This window comes from Pan troglodytes, chromosome 4 (assembly GCF_028858775.2).
Source record: "Pan troglodytes isolate AG18354 chromosome 4, NHGRI_mPanTro3-v2.0_pri, whole genome shotgun sequence".
Classification (NCBI taxonomy): Eukaryota; Metazoa; Chordata; class Mammalia; order Primates; family Hominidae; genus Pan; species Pan troglodytes.
In genome coordinates this window covers 38,017,813-38,042,384 of record NC_072402.2, presented here as the reverse complement: position 1 = coordinate 38,042,384, position 24,572 = coordinate 38,017,813, and the positions used below count along the sequence as shown (strand labels likewise).

At 35.9% G+C, this 24,572-nt stretch overlaps 1 protein-coding gene across 3 annotated transcripts in view; it reads right to left on the bottom strand.

Annotated features, from left to right (window-relative positions):
• AP3B1 (adaptor related protein complex 3 subunit beta 1) overlaps positions 1–24,572 on the bottom strand; it is a 291,912-nt gene that overhangs the window by 6,361 nt on the left and 260,979 nt on the right. For all 3 annotated transcript variants that reach the window (XM_063811141.1, XM_517689.8, XM_063811142.1), the window contains exons 25-26: positions 12,048–12,145; positions 6,752–6,890 (exon numbers count right to left, since the gene is read on the bottom strand). In XM_063811141.1, the coding sequence (XP_063667211.1) occupies positions 6,752–6,890; positions 12,048–12,145 (237 nt within the window). The remainder of the gene's footprint in view (positions 1–6,751; positions 6,891–12,047; positions 12,146–24,572) is intronic.

The window sequence follows — 24,572 nt, the reverse complement described above, 5'->3', positions numbered from 1 at the left end:
AAAACTGTTTATACAAAATTTTGTTTCTGTTTATACAATGAAGAAGGTTGACAGTAGTATCAGGGCTTATAAAATTAGGGCAACAAGATGTCCAATGTTATTTGAAAAGCAAAAATTCTTTGGAGAATTACAAATTCTCCAAAATTACCCAGAATTAAAATCCCATATAGTTACCAACAGAGAAGAAAACAACTAACAAACAAAAACAGTAACTCAAACGTTAATCAACCTAAGAATAGAGAAAGGGAAATATTAGAGACCCCATCAAGAAGTGTCTTTGCCATTTGTGTTTACAACCCTAGCACCAGCAAAATGTGTCACAAAGGTCTCCAAAAAAATACTAAGTGAAGGAGTTACACATTACAGATCTTTCTAGGATACCAAAAATAATGTGTACCAGTATTTCCCCTATTAACAACCTTCAAACAGGTATGTAATAACAGTGATTAACTGGGTGAGTTTAAGGCCTAGAAATGGAACAAGTTGGCCAGGCATGGTGGTGCATGCTTATAATCCCAACACTTTGGGAAACCAAAGCGGGAGGGCTGCTGGAGCCCAGGAGTTCAAGACCAGCCTGGGCAACATAGGGACACCCTGTCTCTACAAAAAAAAAAAAAAAAAAAAATTAGCTGGGCATGGTGGCATGCACTTGTAGTCCTAGCTACTCAGGAGGCTGAGACAGGACGATTGCCTGGGCCCAGTTCAAGGTTGCAGTAAGCTACAACTGTGCCACCGCACTCTAGCCTGGGCAACAGAGTGAGACCCTGTCTTAAAAGAAAAAAAAAAAAGAAATGAAACAAGTTGTTCTTTACCTGTACTTGAATTAAATAATAAGACTTTTATTTTAAACCTGAAATAAACTGTCTTTATGTGTGTTGATAAATTAAAAAGTTGACTACTTGGTTGCCAATGGATACACTGTTTCACTCACAGCACCAGACTTTCCTAATAGTTAAGGACCTAGTGACAACACTAAACCAACATTTATTCGACTAGGATTGTAATTATCCACAAGTTGCATATGGTAAAAGCTTGCAAATTTAAAAAGTGACAGGATAAATAAAATCCAAATTACTAATTAAGATATACGGGGGGGCGGAGGAGGGGGAGAGGGAAAGGAATATCAGTAGCGAATACAAGTTAATAATGAAAGTTGCTCCAGAATCTTACTGAATAAGCTAAGAACTAAAATAGAATCATGGCAGAGACAGGGTGTTCTGTCTTCAATCAAATATCACCTTTTCTCCTCAGAGGGTTAATTTGTGGTTCATGAAAAGGCAAAATGAGTAGGTAAGTGTGACAACTTTTTCAACAATATTATTGTATACAAATGTCAGGATTTCTGACTATGGGTGAAAATGTGAGATGGCTGAGACTGCTGAAAGACATACACAGTTATGGTCTAAGACTGTTTTATAGACACCGCTCTAATGTACTCCCGTAATGGACAATACACTGTCTTGCTGGAGCACTCTGGGATATGTGTAAGAAAAATTAAACCAAACATCTCATCTACTGGCATCCCTTACTGACTAATCAGTAAAAAATAAAACATATAAACACAGGAAAAAATATTTTGAAATGTGTCATGTGGCATTACAGCTTGATAATTCCAGGCAGCCTCAAACTGTGGACTTCGGAACATTTGCCTTCCAACCACTTGGAGTGCTGCCTAAAATAGAGATTCCTGGGCTCTTTCTCAGATTTACTGAAGCTGAGTTTTTGGGGTGGGTTCCAGAAATCTGAGTTTTACACAAACTCACACATGATTTTTTTGTACAGAAAAACCTTAGCGATTTCGGAGCTACATGTTTTTTGTTTTCTGCTTTTTGGCCACTGCACTTACTCATAAGTGCTGTTATCAGAGGACATGCAATATAATAAAAGCAAGGCACCTCAGTTTCCATGACGCTGAACACAAACCTCCTTCCTAAACCCTTCCTGGATATTTCACAGAGAATCACATGAAAGTTTTCCTGGCCCTGAATGAAACTGGGATCCCCACAGCTAACGCCTCTAATCTCCTACCTTCGAACACATGAGGTCTTGCCCTTTCCCCTTTGCAGTCCATTCATATACTGGTTTAATGCTGTCCATTTTGCCCTTGGGATACACTTTATTTATGTATTAGTTTACTAGTATTGTCTTAAGTAATATGCATTAAGACCTTCACAATGTATAGTATATCTCATTAAAATAAATTTGAATATCTTACACAGGAAGTGAAGATATTCAGCTACATATTTAATAAATGCTTTTTGATGATGATGGAACTTCTCATTTTTGTAATACTCCTTATCATGCGTTAACTGTAATTTGGAAAACAGCAGATTGACGCAATGACCATAATTCTGTATCTCTCTCTTTTTTTTTTTTTTTTTTTTTTTTGAGATGGAGTCTCCCTCTGTTGCCCAGGATGGAGTGCAGTGGACCATCTTGGCTCACTGCAACCTCTCCCTCCTGGGTTCAAGCAATTCTCCTGTCTCAGCCTCCCAAGTAGCTGGGATTACAGGCGCCTGCCACCAAGCCTGGCTACTTTTTTTTGTATATTTAGTAGAGACGGGGTTTCACCATGTTGGCCAGGCTGGTCTTGAACTCCTGACCTCAAGTGATCTGCCTGCCTTGGCCTCCCAAAGTGCTGGGATTACGGGCATGAGCCACCATGCCCGGCCACTCTGTATATCTCAATAAGATGATTTTGTTCTCCAAGAGCAGGTTTTTCAAGTAAGTACGACAGAAATGAAGATAAAGTTGAGTCTCTCAATAGTATACTGTTTGGCTCTGATCCTATCACTCATTTAGAAAATTACAACTAAAAATCATATAATCTAACAGTAGAGCTGCTTTCTCAATTGATCTTTAAAAGTGTTAACGAAATAAAAAATGTCTCTGGTTTTTGAAGTGTATTTCATAAAACCTGTGCGCCTTTAATTGGCTTTTCTTAATGAGGGCCATTTTCTGTTGCTGTGTTAGGAATCATTTTCTATTAAGTGTTCAATTAAAATCTGTACTTTATACCATTACATACTTCTCCACATTAATAGAGGTTCGCTTTTCCTTAGATAATTCTTACACTAAGTATTTCTTTACCTGGCATTTAATGTAAAAATGTATAAAATTTGAAGAGTAGTAGAAATAAAGTATTCCAAAATTAGGCAATGGAAACTCTATTCATTAAAGGGTTAGAACGAATACACTAATTCTTATTAAAAGTCCTCTCAGAAAGAAAAGATCCTGAAAAATTAAATAGAACATAAGCCAGCCAAGAGTAACTTATCATATTGAAAATTTTAATCTCTTAAAATACTAGTAGTAAAAATGCTTTTCATACTTGGTGTTTTTAAAAATAATCCTAAACTGATTACCATTAATAAATATTAGAGTGGCTTTGGTCCTACTCTTTATAAACTCAAAAACATAACTATCACAAAAGAATAAGGGAATCATTCAAAATCTCATAGGGATTTCAATTTTATCATTAGCAATTAAATAATATATAAACTTAGATATAGAAAAGTATTAATTCCATGGAGTAGGGTAATATAATATGGAACACTATAGTTAAAAACATTTATTTCAATAAAGTGGTAAACAGTTAATTTATATTATTATAATGTAAACACTAATTCCTATTTCATTTTAAATGAAATTAAGAAAAGCAAAAAAAAAGTACAAAAGTACAGTTTTATTAACAATTGTTTATTTTTGTTTTAATTGCTATTAGCAAAAAGAATGAGAAAAAGTGTTACATACACAGGATAATAATTTATGTCAATATCTGTATAAAAAATAAAAATAACTTTAGGTGTTTGTTACCTGGAAGCTTTCTAAAATTTAGAGCATTATTACAGCCATACTTTAGCTATAAAAGCAAATATGAAATATTTTTCAATTCAGTATGATGGGACTTGAGAAGCAAGTTAAGACAGCACAGGCTATTCTTAAGTATCTACAGGTATTTTATTGACTTTTGACTCTGTAGTAACTTGGGCCCTCCCCCAGGTTACAGAGCCAAACACCAGGCCACTGATGATACGGCTAGAACAGAAAAGCCTCAAGACACTGTGGATGAGTATGAGGACCACGAACATTAAGTTTTGGGTTCAATCTCTGCACTCCAAAGTCAAATATAAATGGTTCTTAGTTGTGTGTCTCCTCTGCATTAGCATGGACAATTGAGAATTGATTGTAATTTTAATTTAAATCATTTGAGCAAGTATTACAGGTATTACATTCCAAGCCAGCAAGACAAGTTACTGGCAAACTATCTTTAATAAGAATTATACAACTGTGCTAAGGGTCCCTCTATCTCCCAATAGGAAGATAGCTTTCATTTTATGTGGCTTTGTGACTTCACTTTTCTTCTTTCTTTTCTCTTTTTTTGAGACAGGGTCTCACTCTGTCACCCAGGCTGGAGTGCAATGGTGTGATCACAGCTCACTACAGCCTTGACCTCCATGGGCTCAGGCAATCCTCCTACCTCAGCTTCCCAAGTAACTGGGACTACAGGCATGTGCCACCATGCCGGATTTAATTTTATATTTTTTGTAGAGACAGGGTCTCCCTATGTTGCCCAGTCTGGTCTTGAACTCCTGGGCTCAAGAGATCTACCCACTTTAGCCTCCCAAAGTACTGGGATGACAGATGTAAGCCACCTTGCCCAGCCTTGACATTTTTTCTTCTAAGAAACAAAAATCTAGACAGCTGCCATTGCTTTCAGAAAAGTTAAAAAAAAAAAAGAAACCCAAAACAACCTATACACAAAACAAAACTAAACTAGATGTTCCAGCATAAACAGTGGCTACTCTATATTAAAACAAGACTGCAGTATTGCTGGATGCTAGGTGTTTCAGGTAAAATTTCATACTGAAGAAGTTATACTTGATAACACAGCATTTTGGTGTTTTAGTAAATTCAATAATTCCAAGGACCCATAAACAAAACAAAACAGTTTCTGTTAGAGAAAATTACCTAGGAAAGTGAAAAGAAGTATTTAAAGCAGAATAAAATTAAAACAGGAAAACTCAAAATATTTATTTTCACTGAAAAGGCTTTTGTTACTCTTTTCCCTATTGAACAACATTAACTGATAAATAAGTTGTATTTTTGTGGTGGTCTGTATCATGACCTTACATCCATTTTCTTATTTTATCACCATCCTATGTGAGATAGATAGAGCTTGTCAAAAACTAAGAAATGAAAGACACCGGGCGCGGTGGCTCATGCCTGTAATCCCAGCACTTTGGGAGGCCGAGACAGGTGGATCATGAGGTCAGGAGATCGAGACCATCCTGGCTAACACAGTGAAACCCCGTCTCTACTAAAAATACAAAAAATTAGCCGGGCGTGGTGCCGGGTGCCTGTAGTCCCAGCCACTCGGGAGGCTGAGGCAGGAGAATGGCGTGAACCCGGGAGGCGGAGCTTGCAGTGAGCCGAGATCGCGCCACTGCACTCCAGCCTGGGCGACAGAGTAAGACTGTCTCAAAAAAAAAAAAAAAAAAAAAAAAAAAAAAGAAATGAAAGCATGAGACCTCTTGAGCAACTTAAAAAAAAAAAAAAACAGTACAAGGTAAATCTATTTTTCAACTAGTACATGCAGTTTTTATTCCGCCGTGATTAGTTCAGTGAAGTTAGGCAACTACGGATACAGTAATGGCAGGTCAGCTCTTCTGAAGTCAAATCTAATGTTCTTTCATAGCTATCACAGAATTTCATTTCAATTCTCCCTCACTTTTTTTTCCTGCCACCCATTTCCAAACACATAAGGAATGTAAAGCACGTAAGAAGTTATAACTTCCCCAAGATTACCAAGCCCATTAGTGGCAGAGTTAGATCTAAAACCCAAATCACCTGTAGCATTTTTCATATGAGGCCTCTCTTGCTCCTGTGTTAACTTAAAAAAAAAATGTTTTTTAAGGTCTGCAGGCCTTCCCTTTGATGCTAAATTTGTTTTCTATGATTGATAGTAATATAAGAAAGGGCACACTAAATATATAGTGTGTAGATATTTTTAATGGCAGAAGTATGCCTGCCATGAGATGGTTTGCAACGAATTCCCTTAAGCTCACAGAGGACTGTGCAATCACCAAATGGATAAGAGATAATTATTTTTATCTTTACATTCATTTAAAGCCACTGGCATTCATAAAAATACAAGAGGGCAAACATTAATCACATTTTCTGCTGCCTTTCAGGACAAATAACTTGGATCTCATATTTCAGATGCTTGGTGATAGAAAATATTACTGGTCTAAGAAACAGAAGCTGTATTTACCCCCATGTTGGTCATCTAGCAGCTCTTTATTTACTGGAAGCAGTCTTAGGGGATGGCTATCAAAAGGAAATCTGTATGTAGTACCCAAATGTCCTCCCTTTCAATTAAAAAAGTCCAACTATACTGCTTTATAGAATAGTTCTTCCTGGACATCTACTGAATCTGGTGAAATAAGATAAACTCTCAACCATCTCATAAAGGGTAACTTTACAAATTACCAAGCTATTATAAAATGTGAATATGCTCTGCATATCTTTCAGGAAAGACCATGCCAGTATGATAAGGATGCTCTGAGATGGGAAAGACAGCCTTAATGCAAAGCAATCAACAACTATACCATCAGAAAAAAAAGGGAGTGTGTGTATATATATATATGTTTAGGGGTTATTATTTCCAAAGAAAACAATGAATTTAAAATTATATATTTATACATATTCAAGTCATCGTCACCTCCACATCGTGTGTTAGTGAACCTACCTGTGTATATTATCCTGGCCAGAAGGGACTGCACCTACATTGGCTACATTTACAACCTTCTGAAAGATCACAGAGGGAGTGAAATTCTGTGGTGCAGCAATGATTACAGCAGAAGTTTCATTCATTCCTGTTAGCACTCCTGTAAAAGCAAAAGAAGGCTCCCTTTTATTAATTTCTTTTTGAAAATTACATTTACAGAATTTTAAGCTCATGGCCAAAATTTTAACTTTTTTTCAACAAAAGAAACACTACTTTAGGATGTAATTTACAAGATAATTATAAAACTAAAACAAAATGCAATTGTTTCGAAGTTTTTTAAAATCCTCATTGTATAGGAAAATGTGTAAAAATTCAGTAAAAAATCACTCAAATCTAATTTTAAGTATGATAGGATAAAAACTTAGAATCACACATATGAAATATCAATTTCAGTCTCTTTAAAGTATACTCAATCTGGGGTTTATGTAAACTAGTAAGCTTTTACTTCTTAATAATATATAAATGTATTTGTTACTATTGCTATTTTTCTCTATTCATTCAAAGATCTCTCATTGCCAAATGCTGCTTGAGAACACATCAAAGTAATTCCAGGATAACTAGCAGCAATACCTGGTAAATGGCCGCAGTATGACGGATCGAAGTTATCTCAACAGTGACTGGAAGTCACTGAAAATGCACAAGTATTTAGGCTATACTTAGAGCTAAAAGTACTTGTCTAGTGAATGGAAAGTGTTTTGCTGACAAAACACTAATCGAAACTCCTGAAGCAAAAACTTTGAAAATGAAAGAAAAAATGAGAATGAAAACTCTTAAATCCCAGGGACATTTCAAATAATATTTAGGAGAGAAATTAAGTTAAGCAAAAGCATGAAAAAAACCATACAGAGTTAATGCAAGACATGCCATTAATATCCAGACCTCCTGTAAAAATGTTCAGTGAACAAATTCAACAACATACCAAACACTTGGAACAAATACTGAAATTTAGTGCCTGGGTTAAAAAACAAATTAATTACAACAAATGCCATCTATTTGGATCGGTGATATAAGTCATAGACATCTAATGGTTATCTATTAGAACCAATAACTCTTTGAGATATTTGATATGTGCACAGTAGTTTACAAAATTGATGAAAATAGTAAAAATCTGATTTCATGTTTTCAAAAGACCCTGCACCTTCTGGCATATATATTTAATTTAGTTATTTATTGCAAATGAAAACTAAAATTTAAAAGAATCCCTACGATTAACAGTATGAAAACACTAAAGCCTAACATTGTGAAAAGACTTTTGCCGTCAGTTAGAAAATAGAACTATCTAGCTTCTAACAACAAGCATTTTTCACTAACCACTTTCAAACTCTGGGAACACTATGTTCTGTCTTAGACCGTTTAACTTCAATATTAGGCAAAAGCTTTAAAAACTATACAAACAGTCAAACACTGCTTTTAAGTAAAGCACAGTGGCTGACATAACACTGCTGAGAGATGTGTGTACTCATTTAGGATTTAAACCTTCTCCATTAAGCTCTATTGAAGAGCAACTGCTGAATAAATGAATGCAACTATGTTTATGTTAAAAGCCTGTTTCCCGCAGCATGTAATTAAAGGAAATGTTGTACAAAGCCAGTACTTTTGTCAAGCTCCTGTAAATGGAAAGATGGATAGCACTCAGAGAAGTGAATGCATTGCTTCATATTTAACCTTAACACTCTTGTCATTAATGGTTTGTCTAACTTGTTCTATAAAAGACAAGGTACTGCTCCATTGAAGTAAAATTAAAAAAATCAACTAAACCATGCTTTTCAGAACAGAAGATTCATTATCGTCAGCTAATGTATTGGCATAAAGCAAAGTAACATCCTATCAAGTAAGGCACACATTCAATCTGCCTTCCCACCCCCCTTTATTTTTAACTCATGCTGTTTTATTGTTATAGGCAATTTGTACCACTCAGCATGACAGTGTAAACTGAATCAAGATTAATTTACATGCAAAAGAACACTTAGGAGAGCAGCATGGTAAGCAAATGTATTGTCTCGATTGCTGAGGTGGAAAAAGAACCTGGAAAGAAAAAAAGGTGCTCTAATTAAGGGGCATCAAATATGATTGCTTATGGTAGTTAAGGGCCAGAAAATAGTAAATGTCTGACCATTTAAAGAATTAGCATCTTGCTAGCTAGGAACTCATAAGATGGATGCATAAATCATAATAAAATTAAGTAAACATTTTAGGTTTCTTAAACCAGAGATTTTTCTAAATGAAAATATATCAGGTATTCTCAAATTAACAGGAAAGAAAAATAAGCAAAGGTTTCATTAAAAGTTCCTCCTAAAAAATAATACTTTAAAACACTGTAGAGCCTGTTCATATACAATAAAGGTAAAATCACTGGGAAAATATTTAAAAACTGTGAGGCTAAATAATTTGTGGCTTTATTAGAATCTATCTAAATTTTGGTGAAGGCAGTAGATAGCACTTACTTTAGGCTAATCAGCTGCAATTAACTGCTAAAAGGCAAACCAAATAACATAAAAAAATTTCAGAAAAATTTCTAAGTTTTAGATTTGTAATTTAATTCACAAGAAGAAAATGAATAAAAATTCAAAAAAATTCTAAGTTTTACATTTGCAATTTAATTCACAAGAAGAAAATGAATAAGAGGAGGTATCTCGGAACACGTACTCGGCTTAGGCCTCTTGAAATTAAAACTGCGTGAAGAAACCAAATTAAATATTTTTAAGTAAAAAATAGATCCCATGTTATTTTCTTATTGAAAGCATCTCACAGCTAGATCATTAACTAATTCTGCAATGCTTGAAACTCATAGCAATGAATAAATCATGCTTCTGATGGAGGCTTATACACATAACCGTCAATACGTAGAATAATCTAATCTTTCATTTACCACTTTGACTACCAATCTTATTATATATATATATAAAATGTTTAGCCATGAAACCCTAAACACAACAACTGAGAAAAAGTGATAGATCATGTTGCATATTAGAAATAAAACTTTTGTTTTAAAAAATATTAATCTAAAATGTAATACTCTGTTAGAACCACTTTTATTTAATACTGTACACTTTTCAGTTACGTATATCTTTAGAATAAAAATAGAACCATATTCCCCATGTTCCTTATTTATAATTTTTTCAGTTAAATTTAATTAACACATTTAACATACTTCTTGAGTTTTAAAATGTGTCATATGAAATAAGATATTAATTATGTAAATCCACTTTATTCAAGGTAGAAAAATCGGTTAAAGCTGGTGTAACACACACACACACACACACACACCCCTTATATTTACTTGCATTTTACCTTCCAGGATTTTGCATTGATAAAATCTGAGGAAATGGATTTTTATTCTGATTTAGGCTTTTCCGTTAGTGAGAGATTTCTAGGTATCTTTTGTGGAAATAAGCTAAGCTCTTACTAGAGCAGTATAACAAATACATGTGTAAAGTTGAGGATTGAGACCTCTATTACCAAACCTGCTGAAATCTATAACTAAAAAGATGCTATTGAAAAGACTCTTTAAACCTGTGCTAAATTTGCCAGCATCAAGTTCCACATCAAAGAATGAATTCAGGAAGACAGAAAGAATGATACAGAAATGCCAAGAGACTTGCAAGGATTTACAAATACTTCACATAAACAAATTTTCAAATAGCTTTATTCAGAGTAGCCTTTCTGCTCTATTAAACATAGCAAACAGCTGCCAGATTTATTCAGACAAATAATCAACAACCATAGAAGTAAAATGGCAGAAGAAAAAGGAATTTTGGCAACAACTCCACAGAGGACCACAGCTATTCTCCAAGTGCACCTCTCTCATGCACTTAAGGTTCTGTATGGCTAGTCAGTGAAAAATCCCTCAGTCACAGCAGAGCACAAAAAATTTGATCGAAATATTAAGTATTCTAACCAAAAGCTGAGGGAGTGAAAGGGTATATAATAATCTGCTGCTTCAGATATACTTTAGCTGCACTTTTCAAAAAAAGAATATCCCCTTAACAATAAATGTGCCAAAGCCTTATTCAGTCACCGTGTGCCACTCACCTTGGTTTGCTGAGCAGATGTAAAGCAGAGAGGCAGGCTTTAGCCAGCAAAGGGTAAGAATAGCAAATATAAGAATCAATTCAATTTGTCAATAGAAAAATAAAATCACAAAGATAATTTTCCTCTATAGCAATAATCAACTTTCCAAGAAATGCAAATCCAAAGAAAGATTTCATCGTCCTTTTTTATTGCTTAAATAATGCCCAGCAAAAATATTACTATTAATTTATGGCCTTGTATGAGATTTTCTTTTTGACATTGTGAATTGCAAAGGCTTAGAGTAAAAACAGTATCTTCAGCACAATAGCAGAGTGCCAGGAAGCGTGCCCCTCTTCTTAGGTGTAGGTATTTGTGTGTGCCTAGTACGTTCTGGAAGTTTGATGGGTATGATTTACTACCTCAAAATGAAGGGATCTTTGATAACACCCTCCACAGGAAAAAATGGCTTAGATTCACATAAAGTTGTAAAAACTGCTGACTATAGCATTTAAATATGCCTTAATTTTATAAATGTTATCCTTAATTAAACACATAAAATCAGACAGTTATCTCCCCCTATTCACATACGAAAAAAAACCACCTCGTTTTTATTAGAAGGTATGTTTGACTCTGGGCCAACTACAGATATTAATACTTGCATTTTGCTGAAAATATTTTCTTTTTAAGTACTTATTTTAAAAATGTTTCAGTTCTAATAGGTTCTGACAACACAGCATTTCTTTAATATAGAATTAGGTCAAAAGAAACTAGAAGTATTTTAATGCCATAATTAGGAGTTTATTTTGAAGGATAAGGTAGTTTAATGTGTGCAGGGACAAATACATTAGTAAGACATAAAAAAACAGTTCTATAGTGAAAAAATACAGAAACATAACAATTATAGTGGTAGGACATCGGTAAAGTCCCCAATTCCTGGCACTTTGAATAATACAAAACCCATTAGTATATCATCAGGTTGACAAGCAACAACTCTCAGCATTGAAAAGGTGATTAAGAATTAATGTATCATTTAAAGACATATTAATCAATTTTCAAGTATGCCAGGAATATAGACAAACATCTGTTTTTAAGGTTGTAAGTGCAAAGCATTAACAAAAATTGGAAGATTGTGCACTAATATCTGTTAATGGCTATGTACATATGAAAATTTATTTTAGAGACTGTACAGGAATAAGCACATATTATTTGGTATGTAAATTTCTAGTAAGTTGTAGACATCTCTCACCTTGCTCTTTCTTAAAATCTTTCTCTGACATGGCCACAGGTAAAAGCAGTTCTCCAACAGGTGGCTGAATATTAACACTGAAGCAATCATCCTTGGTACTGAAGAAAAACAATCAAAGCTGACTAAATGCTTCATAAATAAACATTCTTAATACTAAGTAGTTAAATCAATGCAATGAAAGCCTATGCTAGCATATACAGTATAAGACCTTTTTGGTTTAAACATCACAGCTAAAAAGGTTTAAACATTTTCCCAAACAACATTACTTGCAGAAAAATACATCTGTTATCTCAATCAAGATTTTTTAAAAAAACAAAACTACACAGGTATAGTAAATTACCCCATTTGAAAAAGAACTTTAAAAAATTGCAGTAATTGTATATAACCACTACCACCAAGAGAAACACTTCATGCAGCTTATAGAGAAGTAATATTTTATCTCTAGTTTGCATACATCTTAAAGTATAGAAGATGAAATGCTTTAGTCTGAAACAGTTAAGATCTCTTTTTAAAAATATTAGTTTTAAATAAAGAAGAAAATAGAGTGACCATATTGTGTTTAGATAGGTGCTAATAAAGTAATATCTCATCTGCAAACTTGCTTTCCTAAAATAAAAAAAAAAGCCCTTATTTGCTAGTAGTGCTATTCATTGACATTATTGACCAACGTGGTAAAAGTTATTATTTCAAATGACGGGATATGAAGAATTTAAGAAAGCCAACCTTGTTTGTTCTAATATCAGATAGAAAAACAATAAGTGCATTTACCTAAGTCTCATGATATTATGATCAATAAAAAATACTAAAATTGTCTAAAAAATGTTTTAAAGTTAGATGTTTAGGGGTAGGTTGATGAGTGTATCCTAAATGATAGTAGTGTGTTTGGCGGCAAATAAGCAGAAAATCCGACTAACAGTTTTTTGAGAAAAAGGCATTGATCATTTATAATACAAGAAGTCTTAGAGTTACCAGTCACAGGCTCATTCAGTGGCTTAAAAAACCCTTTAGAGGCCTAGATTCCTCTAGCTTTCCCTCTGCCATCCTTACTATGTTGGCTTTCATCCTCATGGTTGCCACATGGCTGCTGTATCTCCAGGTACCTAGTTTACATTCCATTGAAGGAAGGGTGGTGATGAGAGAGTGTTGAGTAACTATGTCAACCAAATCTGTTCCTTTTTATTACAAAAGCAAAAGCTTCCAGGAAGTCCCATAGAGGGACTTCTACCTTCATGTTAGAACTGGATCCCACAGCCTGTGAGATGGTAGCTAGAGAAACAGGGATTGTGGATAAGAAATACTAAACATTAGCTTAAGAAACACTTGAATTTATTCATGTGTGGGTAGAGACAAATGACATAATATAAAAAAAGAACATAAAATCCACTTTTATTTTATGCTATTATGTATTGTATTCTTGTAAGTGGCCTTATATTTTTTCCATATGTGGATTGTTGAAGGCAAACCAATAAATCCAATTTATTTATCAATTAAATAAACACTTACTGAATACAAACTTGATCCTATGTAGTGGGTGAATATCTGGGGATTTAAAGCCAAGTGAGATTGGCCCTTGAAGCTCACAAGTCTAGTGGGAGGGAAAGAAATTACACTTATAATGGAATGGCAGGCACTACCTTAGGTACGTGGAAAGCATTCTGCAGGAGTGAAGACTAAGTTTACTTCCAAGAGGAGAAAGAGGGCATTCTAGGCCTGTACTTTGGGAATGATGAGCAGCCTAATATGTCAACGGAAGAGGTTGGGGGAACATTGCAGAGTATCATATATAGTATGACCATTCATCCCAGTCCTCCCAGGAATAGTCCCAGTTTATGGCTGTTGTTGTGGAATCCTGTCCAGCTGGTGCCTCCTTTCACTCTCTAAAGTGTCCTGATATGTGTGATAAAGCATATGGTTACTTTACTCATATAACTAAGACAAAGGTGTTTCAGTGTTTCTTGAAGCAATGGGAAACTACTAGAGATTTTTGGCATAGGAAGGTAAATGGTCCCATTTATGTTTTAGAAACTCCAGTGGCAGTATGTAAGGTGGAGTAAGGGAGAAATCAAAGGCAGATACATCAGTTAGGAGTCTAAATTAACAGTCTAGGCAGGATTTTGATTTTTTTTAAGCATTTACTGTGTGTTTTTTACTTAAATAAAGCCTAAAAAGGATCTTAAGAGATAGCTTCTGTTATTTCAAATTTACTGATGAGAAAACTGAAAAGAAGTTGAACAATATGCCCAAGGTCACACAGCTAGTAACTGACAGCACTGGGATTTGAACCCAGGTGTATCTAACTTCAAAGTCCACATTTATTCCACTATAATATACAGCTTCCCCAGGGTGGGTAGCACTGGGCAAGGGGAAGATGGAATATTTTATGGATATTCTAGAACAGAAGGGACACACCTGGTGATGAATGGAGGGAAGAAACTTCACACCTTCTAATGTGAACAATTGGGTGAATGACAGTGTGCTGAAGGAGTTTAGGGACTTAAAGAAAAAGATTTGGCTTTAGCCACATTATATTTTGAGTACTGAGTTACCCAGGAAGAGATATTCAGCAGATAATTGGAAATACAAATCAAGAATCAGGAGAGAGACTAGCTGGGCATAGTGACAGGTGCTTACAGTCCTAGCTACTTGGGAGCGTGAGCTGGGAGGATTGCTTAAGCCCAGGAGTTTGAGACTACAGTGAACTATGATCACGCTACTGCACTCCAGCCTAGGTGATAGAGTGAGACCCCATCAAGAAAAGAAAGAAAAGAAAAGAAAAGAAAAAAGAAAGGGAATCAGGAGAGAGGACAGGGCAGTATGTAGGAGTCTGGAAGCAGTAAGAATGGTGTAAATGGTGTAGGGAAGAGCTGAAGCCTTATGAGTAGATAAAAATCATATAGGAAAAGAGGATACCACAAAAAGGATAAAGCGCAAATCTGGTGAAGACCCGTATTTAAGTAAAAACAGAAGAAAAGCAACTTGCAGAAGAGACTGGAGGAAGAGTGGTCAGGAAAAAAGGCGTGTGCCAAATGTTGCAGGGAGGCAGAATAAGATAAGGGATAAAAAGAAGTATAGCTGTCAATCTTAGCAAGGCCGTTCAGATTGCAGGAAGACTACACAATGCAGTGAGTTGAAGGGTGAAGGGAAGATTGGCAATGGAAGAAGGAACAGAAAGCAGAAGCTTCCTGAGAATGAAGAAGCAAAGGAATAACACCTAAAGAAAACTGAGCATGCTTAGAGGCTGAGGGGAAAGAGCCAGTAAGGACGAAGAAACAAAGAAATAACTGGTAGAGCAAGGTCTTAGGAGAGGTAAAAGAGGTTGGGATGAAGAGCACAAGAACGAGGTGAGCAGGTTAGCCCTAGAAAGGAGCAGGATACTTCTTTGGAAACAGCCGAAAAGGAGTGCTTAAGAGAGAAAGGATTGAGGGTAGGCTACTCGAAGAATGAGACCAAACCTGATGGAGGGGAAGACACAGCCACATTAAGAGAAACATGTAAACACTGGTGAAGGACTAGAAGAAGATGTATATATACATACATGGAATATATACATATATATAAATTACAAATGAACTCAGTATGAAATTTAAAATTTCAGCTTCAAGTCACTGTATACAAAGTTCTCCAAAGTCAGAGGCACAAGACCATCCACTGAGGTATAGGCAAAAACCCTATTAATTATATTTATTTTTTCTCATTCCTTTTAAGGTTCTGTTTTTCTGGGAGACAGGGTCTCAGCTCTGTCACCCAGGCTGGAGTGCAGTGGTGTGATGACAGCTCATTGCAGCCTCGACCTCCTGGGCTCAAGTGATGCTCCTGTCTCAGCCTCCCAAATAGCTGGGACTACAGGCACATGCCACCATGCCTAGCTAATTTAATTTTTTTTTTTTTTTGAGACAGAGTCTCACTCTGTCGCCCAGGCTGGAGTGCAGTGGTGCAATCTCGGCTCGCTGCAACCTCCACCTCTTGGGTTCAAGCAATTCTCCTGCCTCAGCCTCCCTAGTAGCCGGGATTACAGGTGCCCGCCACCTCGCCTGGCTAATTTTTGTATTTTAGTAGAGACGAGGTTTCACCATGTTGGCCACGCTAGTCTCGAACTCCTGACCTCAAGTAATCTACCCGCCTCGGCCTCCTAAAGTGCTGGGATTACAGGCGTGAGTCACTGTGCCTGGCCTTTTTTTTTTTTTGTAAAGACAGAGTCTTACTATGTTGCCCAGGCTGATCTTGAACTCCTGGGCTCAAGTGATCCTCCTGCCTTGGCCTCCCAAAGTTGTGGGATTATAGGCATGAGCCACTGTGCCTGGCCTCTATTTTTGTATGTTTTAGTAAAAATACATGTTAGCCCAGTAAGAAATACAGACACATACATATATATACACACACATATATAATTACAAACAAACTTCTACAGAGTACATACTCAAAATATTTTTACTAATAAAGGTAAACAATTTCAAAAGTTAGGGGACCACTGAGTTACATCATTATTTACAACACTTTTGAATTACTTGTTTATTCTTTTTAATAGAAACTCTTCTTCCCAACACTCCTGAAGGACACCACATACTCCTCGATTAAAAGTGGCTTGACAGCAATGATGCCAAGGGAGAAGGGTGGGGTGTTCAGAGAGAGAAGAGGCAGGAGATCTGCCTTCTAAGGCATCTATGAATGTCTAGCTGTTTGCAGGGGGTGGGGAAAGCGATCCTGAAATGTCCCTCCTAGCAACAAGCAAGGCGGCAGAGAGCCCAACTGAAACATATTTTTCGGCCTCTCTTGTAGCTAAGAGTGATCAAGTGGCCCAGTTATGACCAATGAATTATAAACAGAACTTCAGTAGGGATTCCTGAGAAAGTTTTGCTTTTCTGACATAAACCTGGCCCCTTTCTCCATGTCATTTCTTTCCTTTTTTCTGTCTTCTGGAATGCAGATGGAAGCCTGGAGGTGGAGCAGCCATCTTGTGATCACGAAGTTGACCAGCATTTGCTAACAAAATTAGCACATGAAACCAAAAGGTGGAAGACCTTACTGCCCTGAAGACACTGGGAAGCTACTGCACCAGCTCTGAACTGCCAACCCCTGCAGTTCTTGTTCTAGGAGGATAATAAATCCTTATTTGGTCATGCCACTGCAGTTGGGTTTCTGTTACACACAACCAAATACAAAATCCAATATAACCAGTACATAACTCACTTTGTAAGCCAGTTTCATCTTGTAAGCAAGGCGTGGCTTATAATAGAACTAAGATGGAACATTTCCTCTTTATTTGGGGGAAAATTTACTTTCATTTACATGAGTGTTCTAGGATGTCCTCCAGTTTATAAGCATCTCCTTTTCTACCATTTTGCCTTCTTTTTGATTTATTTCTCTCTCCATGTAGCTTTTCTTTTCCTTTTTTCTTCACAACCCCTTTGATTAAACAGGGGAGAGACAGATTATCTCCATTTCTACACATAACTGCCTCAACATGGATAGGGAATGTGAAAATGACTGATGATAGATGTAAATTTATCAGAATTAACAGTTACCAGATCAATGAAGCACTATTATTAGGGTAGCTTTAAATAGCCTAGCTACATAGGACCAGATGGCATAAAAGTTTAATGTAAGGCAAGATTCTACTTGGTACACATTTAACTGTAGCATATATTCTTGTAGTACATGTAACCTCAGTTCACGGATTCCTTTATAGGATCCAAACTGGTAAAGTTTGTAGGTAAGAGAAACGGGCGAGCAGCCTATTCTGAGACTCAAGTTTCTCATCTATGAACGAGTGACATTTACCTTGCAGGCTAGTTTTAACTATTAAAGGAAATAAAATGAAATAATGCACAGGAGGTACTCAAAACCTACATATGTAATAGGGATAGATCATTATTTCATTATTCCCCCACAGATGATCATTTCCAATTTGTCTCCACTATAAACAATGCTTATACTTGGCTAGATCTATTTCCGTACAAGCACAAATACTTCTCTAGGCTTGATACCCTAAAAGTGAAATTGCTGAATTGAAAAGTATGAATATTTTACAGATATTGCCAATTTAAGATCCCACAAACAGCAAACAAGAGTACATGTTTTTCTCTACCTTCCTGGTCAATACCAGATACAAAAGTTATTCTAAAACTTTGCCTATCTGATGGGTAAAATGTTTTAATTTTTATTTCCCTAAATATTAGTGATGTTGAACATCTTTTTTTCAAATGCAAGTTGGCCACTTGCATTTATTTTCTTGTAAATTGCCTATTCTTAGCCTTTTCCTTACCTTTCTACTGGATTCCTTTTTCATTGATTGTGAGAGTTGCACGTTCTGGTTTTTAAACTTTTTTCTGCCAAATAAGCTGCACTGCTTTCTCATTATCTTGTTTATGATGTCTACTTTTTCTTTACTTGTACAGAAGTTTTAAATTTTTAATAGAAGAACCTGTTAGTTATTTTCTTTTATATCTTTCTGAGTACTGTGTCTTGCTTAAGACTTTTGTCCTCAGAGTATGAAAATATTTATCTATACTATATTTAAATACTTTTATAGTTTTTTATAATTAAATAATAAATCCACATGGAACTTGTTTTGGTATAATTTGTGGGAGGAAGCTACCTTGATTTTTTCCAAATAATGGTCCTCACACCATTTACTGAATGGTCTATTCTTTCCCCACGGATTTGAAATGTCACCTTTATGACATACAAAATTTCTACATTTCTAAATTCTCTGGTTTCATTGGTTCTTGTGCCAATATCAATTATACAGAATAAAAATATTCTTGTGGCTTTAAGGAATATTTTTAAATTATTATAGAGAAATACTTTTTTCACTAAAAATGTTGACTTTTCTTGTGCATTTTTTTTTCCAGCTGAATGTTAGAAGTTTGTCAAGTTTCTTGAAAAAGTCGACTGGCATTTAGCCTAGAATCACATTGAATTTGAAGATTAATTTGAGGTGCAACACTGTCTCCTATTTAAAAACACAGTATATTTATTTTTTTATTTTGCTTATATTTCTTTAATATTTAATTATATCTTCCTTTATGCCCTTTAGGAAAGTTCCAGGTTTTTTTCTCTCTACATAAGTATTTGTACCACCTTTCTAAACTCATTAGTTTAAATAATAGATTTTCTGTTGATTCCAACTTTATGGGTTAATAATTATGTTGAATAGGCCAGGTACAGTGGCTCAGGCCTGTAATCCCAGCACTTTGGGAGGCCGAGGCGGGCAGATCACCTGAGGTCAGGAGTTCAAGACCAGCCTGGCCAACATGGTGAAACCCCATCTCTACTAAATATACAAAAATTAGCTGGGCCTGGTGGCGCGTGCCTGTAATCCAAGCTACTTGGGAAGCTAAGGAAGGACAGTTGCTTGAACCTGGGAGGCAGAGGTTGCAGTGAGCCGAGATCGCACCACTGCACTCCAGCCTGGCGACAGAGTAAGACTCTGTCTCAAAACAACAAAAAAAAAAGAAAATAATTAAATTGAATAAAAATTATAATTTTGGCTGGGTGCTGTGGCTCACGCCTGTAATGGGATTACAGCACTTTGGGAGGCTGAGGTGGGCGGATCGCAAGGTCAGGAGTTTGAGACTAGCCTGGCCAATATGGTGAAACCCTGTCTCTACTGAAAATACTACAATTAGTCGGGCATGGTGGTGCGTGCCTGTAGTCCCAGCTACTCGGGAGGCTGAGGCAGGCAAGAGAATCGCTTGAACCAAGGAGGCGGAGGTTGCAGTGAGCTGAGAGCGCCTGGGCAACAGAGCGAGACTCCATCTCAAAAAAAAAAAAAAATTATAATTTTGTCTCTTCTTTTCCAGGATTTATACTGCAAATGGCGTTTACTTGCCTTTCTGTATTGGCTGGAACTTCCATTATAATGTGGAATATAGTGTGGTGAGCAGACATCCTTGTTTTGCTTTTCTGACTTAAAAGAGATTGTTTCTGATATTTCATGGGGCTATGGGTAACCTGTACGGGCCAGAAGTCATTTGAATTTATAACTACAACTGATGTCCATCTTCATAGGTTATCCTTTTGGGCTTTAAAATCAGGGTGATGTTAGACTTACAGAATGACATGGCATGATTTCCGTTTCTTTTGTTCTAGAAAAATTCTCTTTTTTAAGGTTCTGATACAATTTAATCGTTTTTATTCCTAATTTATATTTTTCTAGGAAATAATTTCATCTAACTACTCCAATTTACTGGTGTAGAACTGCATGGTATTATTTTGTAACTTAAAAGATCTCTGTGCTTTGTCATCTTTCTCCTCTCTAATCTTTCTTCGTTGTCTTTTTTCTTTAATCATATTATCCCATAGTTTTCCTTTTTTTTGTACATCCTGTATGTTCTTTTAAAAAATGAGTATTTTCTGTACACAGGAAACGAGGAATTCTATGTAAACATATATATCTTAGATCAAGCTTGTTAATTAAATCATTAAATCTGTATGTATCTATACCTATTTAACCTTACACTCTGATTTGTCCATTTCTGATGTGCATGTTAAAATATACTATGATTATGGCTTTGACAATTTCTCCTAGTATTTGTATTGTTTTCTGCTTTACAAATTACAAAAGTGCATGGTTTAATGGTTTGTAACAATTGTATTTTCTTGGAGGATTACAATGAACACAAAATATTTTATTATTACTTTTTACCTAAAATACTTCTTAATTTTTCTAGTTTTAGCACATCTATCTGATAAATGCATACACACACACACACGCTCACACACACACACTTCATCTATCTAATCTCAACTTTTCTGTGCCATTCTCTCTTAGGGAGGGTTCTCATAAATAGCATATGTTAAATTTTGTTTTTTACCTGTTTAGTAAAAGTAGGATTTAATTCTCTGATGTGAATTGTGAAAACTAGTATGTGTGGTGTGCATGGCCTCTCCAGCCACCTTTTTTTGTTTTATATTTGCCATGCTTTTTCCTCTTCCTCTTGGTTAAACTGACCAAGTTTTAAACATTTATTTTAAATTATTATTATTTTTTTGAATAGAGACAAGTTCTCGCTATGCTGGCCAGGCTGGTCTTGAACTCCTGGCCTCAAGGGATCCTCCCACCTTGGCCTTCCAAATAGCTGGGATGACAGGTATAAGCCACCACACGCAGCTCTGATCAGGTTTTAATTACTCCCTTTCTTCCTACCTTTAGCTGTTTAGAAGTTATAATACATCACATTTCCATTATTTTAGTGGTTATCTTTAATATTTTAAACCATATTTAAACTTATTTTTGCCATCAATCAATTCTCTTCTCAGACATAACAAGAACCCTAGTATACCATCACTCCTCCTTGCACTTGTCTCTGTGGGGATTTTGGTTCCAATTTATTGTTAATATTTATTTTTCACATTATGTCAACAATTATTTTTATACGTTGATAAATTTCATAGGTAGAATTCTTTGCTCACTACTGTTTTATTAATTCTATGTTTTTCTCTGTCTCAGATTTTTTTTTTGAGGCAAGGTCTCACTATGTTACCCAGGCTGGAAAGCAGCAGCTATTCACAGGTGCAATCATTGCACACTGCAGCCTCTAATTCCTGGGCTCAAGCTATCCTCCCGCCTCAGCCTCCTGAGTAGCTGGGACTACAGGCATGCATCACCATGCCTGGTTCTGTCTCAGATTTAAGAAAATATTCTATTACAGCATATCTTTGAGTAATCCTTTCAGAAAGGATGTGCAGGTGGTAAACTGATTGAATCCTTCGCTGAAAAATGACTATTTGGTATCTTCAAAATTTTAAAGGTCATTTCCTTTACCTTCTGGCTTCCAGAACTGATAAGAGTACTGATGTGAAATTTGATTCCATTCTCATTCTCGTCCATTTTTAGGTAAGCTGCTTTTTTCTCTGCTTTGGAAGATAATAGGATATTCTTCTCCTTATCAAAAATTCACCAAGACGTGATCTTTTCCATAGTTTTTCACATTCACCCTGTTTGGCCCTCTTAATCTGAAGGCTTGCGTGTTTCTTTTGTTGGGGCACATGTTCATTCATTCACTCATTACGGGCAGGGATACACTCTGTCGCCTAGGCTGGAGTGTAGTGGTGCAATCATAGCTCACTGGAGCCTTGAACTCCTGGGTTCCAGTGATCCTCCCACTTCAGTCTCCCAAGTGGCTAGGATGACAAGTGTGTGCCACCATACCTGGCTAACCCTTTTTGATTTTTGGTAGAGACAAGGTCTTGCTATGTTACCCAGGCTGGTCTTGAAACTCCTGGGCTCAAACAATTCTCCCGCTTTGGCCTCCCAACGTGCTAGGATTATGGATGTAAGCCACCACATCCAGCAGAAAATGTTCCTCTATAATTTATTTTCTAAATTATTTCTTCCCTTCATTGTCTTTTCTTTCCTGCCAGAGCTCCTATGAGATGAACTGATCCTTCTAACTTTCCTTATTTTCTGTCTCTGCCTTTTTGCTTTGTATTCTAGTTGATTTCCTTGACCCTTTCTTCCAGAACGCTCGATCAGTATTCAGCTGTGTCCATTCCATTATTCACCTACTGAGTTAGCAACTATCATTACTATGGGTCTCCTCTCCCCTGGGTGGGCTGACTAAAGTTTTATTTTTTATAAGTGGACGAGATACTAACTGGTTATGTGGACATGAAGTTGGAGGCAGGCAGGTAGGAAATGGCCTTTCCTCCCCACCAGCAAACGTGACACTGGCTTTACCCTGGTGGTGAGGATCTGAGAATATTTTGGATACTCTCTTGGATAAAACTATATTTCATCTCATCTCTGACCATCCTTGCTTCCTTCACACAAACTCAAACCCTGCTCTGTTCTTGTAGGTCCCCACGTCCACACCAAAACGTCTTTCCCAGGCAAGTGGCTCATTCTCTTTACAGTTTTATTCTTAAGTCTCAAATTAAATGTGTATGTTGCCTGCTGTCAGGGGTAAGATTGGGGAACTAAGGGGCTGGAAGGAGTTAATTCCCTGAGGACTGTCTTAAGACCCCTACTCACGCTGTGCTTGATGTTCTGCCAGATTGGTTCTTACCATTATGGTAGTTTTCTCCCACGAGTGTTTTACCCTGTGATTTTTATTTTCTCTGTTATTGTTTATTTACTCCTATTTGTTTTCTATCAATAATGCCTCACAATTTCTGGTCAGCTAATGGCATTTGTTCTTATATTTTTAGTGTTCATTCACTATTAAAGAATGTATTTTCTTTTTAATGGATCTTTGGACAAAAACATGTGCTCAGTTCTCTAACTAGCACTAAGCTGTGTGACTTCCCATACTGGTTAATGCATGCATGCCTGTGGGGGATGAGGATCTGTTTATGTACTGCACTAACTTTTAGACAGATATATTTATGTATATTGCGCACATATTTGATCTCAATAAATTTAATCAAGAACTTAATTTGATGACCATTTAAAATCCAAGCAAAAAAGAGGCAAAAATGCTTATCAGATATGCATATAACTACATAGCTTAATATAACAGTTCTGTCTATATCTATTTATCCATAGATACAATTATAATGATATAGAATTAATCCAGAAGCTAAAGCAGGATCATTTTACTCTATTCTTTTTATTCTAACTAATAAAAGAGTATCTGACAGGCTTTTGGTCCATGTTCCCAGCATTTCTGAAGGCTTCTTATCAAATATGCTGTTATTACCCATAATTTTATGTATCGATTTGTATAATGTATTTCAAGGAAAAAATTCAGTATCAGCCATTCTTGTTTCTTTTTTTCTTTTTATTGAACTACCAAGACTAATACAGCACATCACTAAGCAAAAAGTGCTATTTACTATGCAAAAGGCACAGTCAGTGATTGGCATCTAAGACCAATTGATCTACCCATTACCACTATCTCCCTACCCCCACAAGCACTACTATGAAGCTATTGATTTAAACACTGTCGATCGGTTTCCATTTTCTGATTTTGGGCAGGCCAATTAAGAAAGTGAGTAATTGTGATTACACTGCTTCAGGATCAATTACATTTGATGCAAGACAAAGTGCTCTTTTTGGAACACACACACAAAATTTTTGATCTAGCATGCTGTTGTGCTTAACAAAATGTAAAATAAATAATTTGTATCTTTATAATAGCAAAACATACTAATGTAAATGCTTTTAATAGTCAAGAACATTTTCTATGTGAAATACATGAATTATTTTCCTAACGTTAGTTTGAAAGAAATTTAGAAAAAATATTATTCACATACACTCCTTGGCATAAGATAAAAATCAAATACTACCTGCATATATATCCATCCTTAAAGAGACTTAGTTAATTATGAAAGACAAAATGCAAATCCTGTTCAAGAGACTATAAAGGAAGTCTTTGTAAATAAAATTGGGGAAAAAAATCGAATTACATAGGAATCAAAAGGTTCTTTATCTAAATTGATAAGAAAAAGGAATCTTTTTTAGTTCTTAATTTTGGTCTAACTTGGTACGTGAGCTTTGTCATTGGGTTCACATTGTCCAAATCATTAAAATGAATATACCTCTGGTGTCAGAGGCAAATCTATTTAGAGTGATGTTACTCA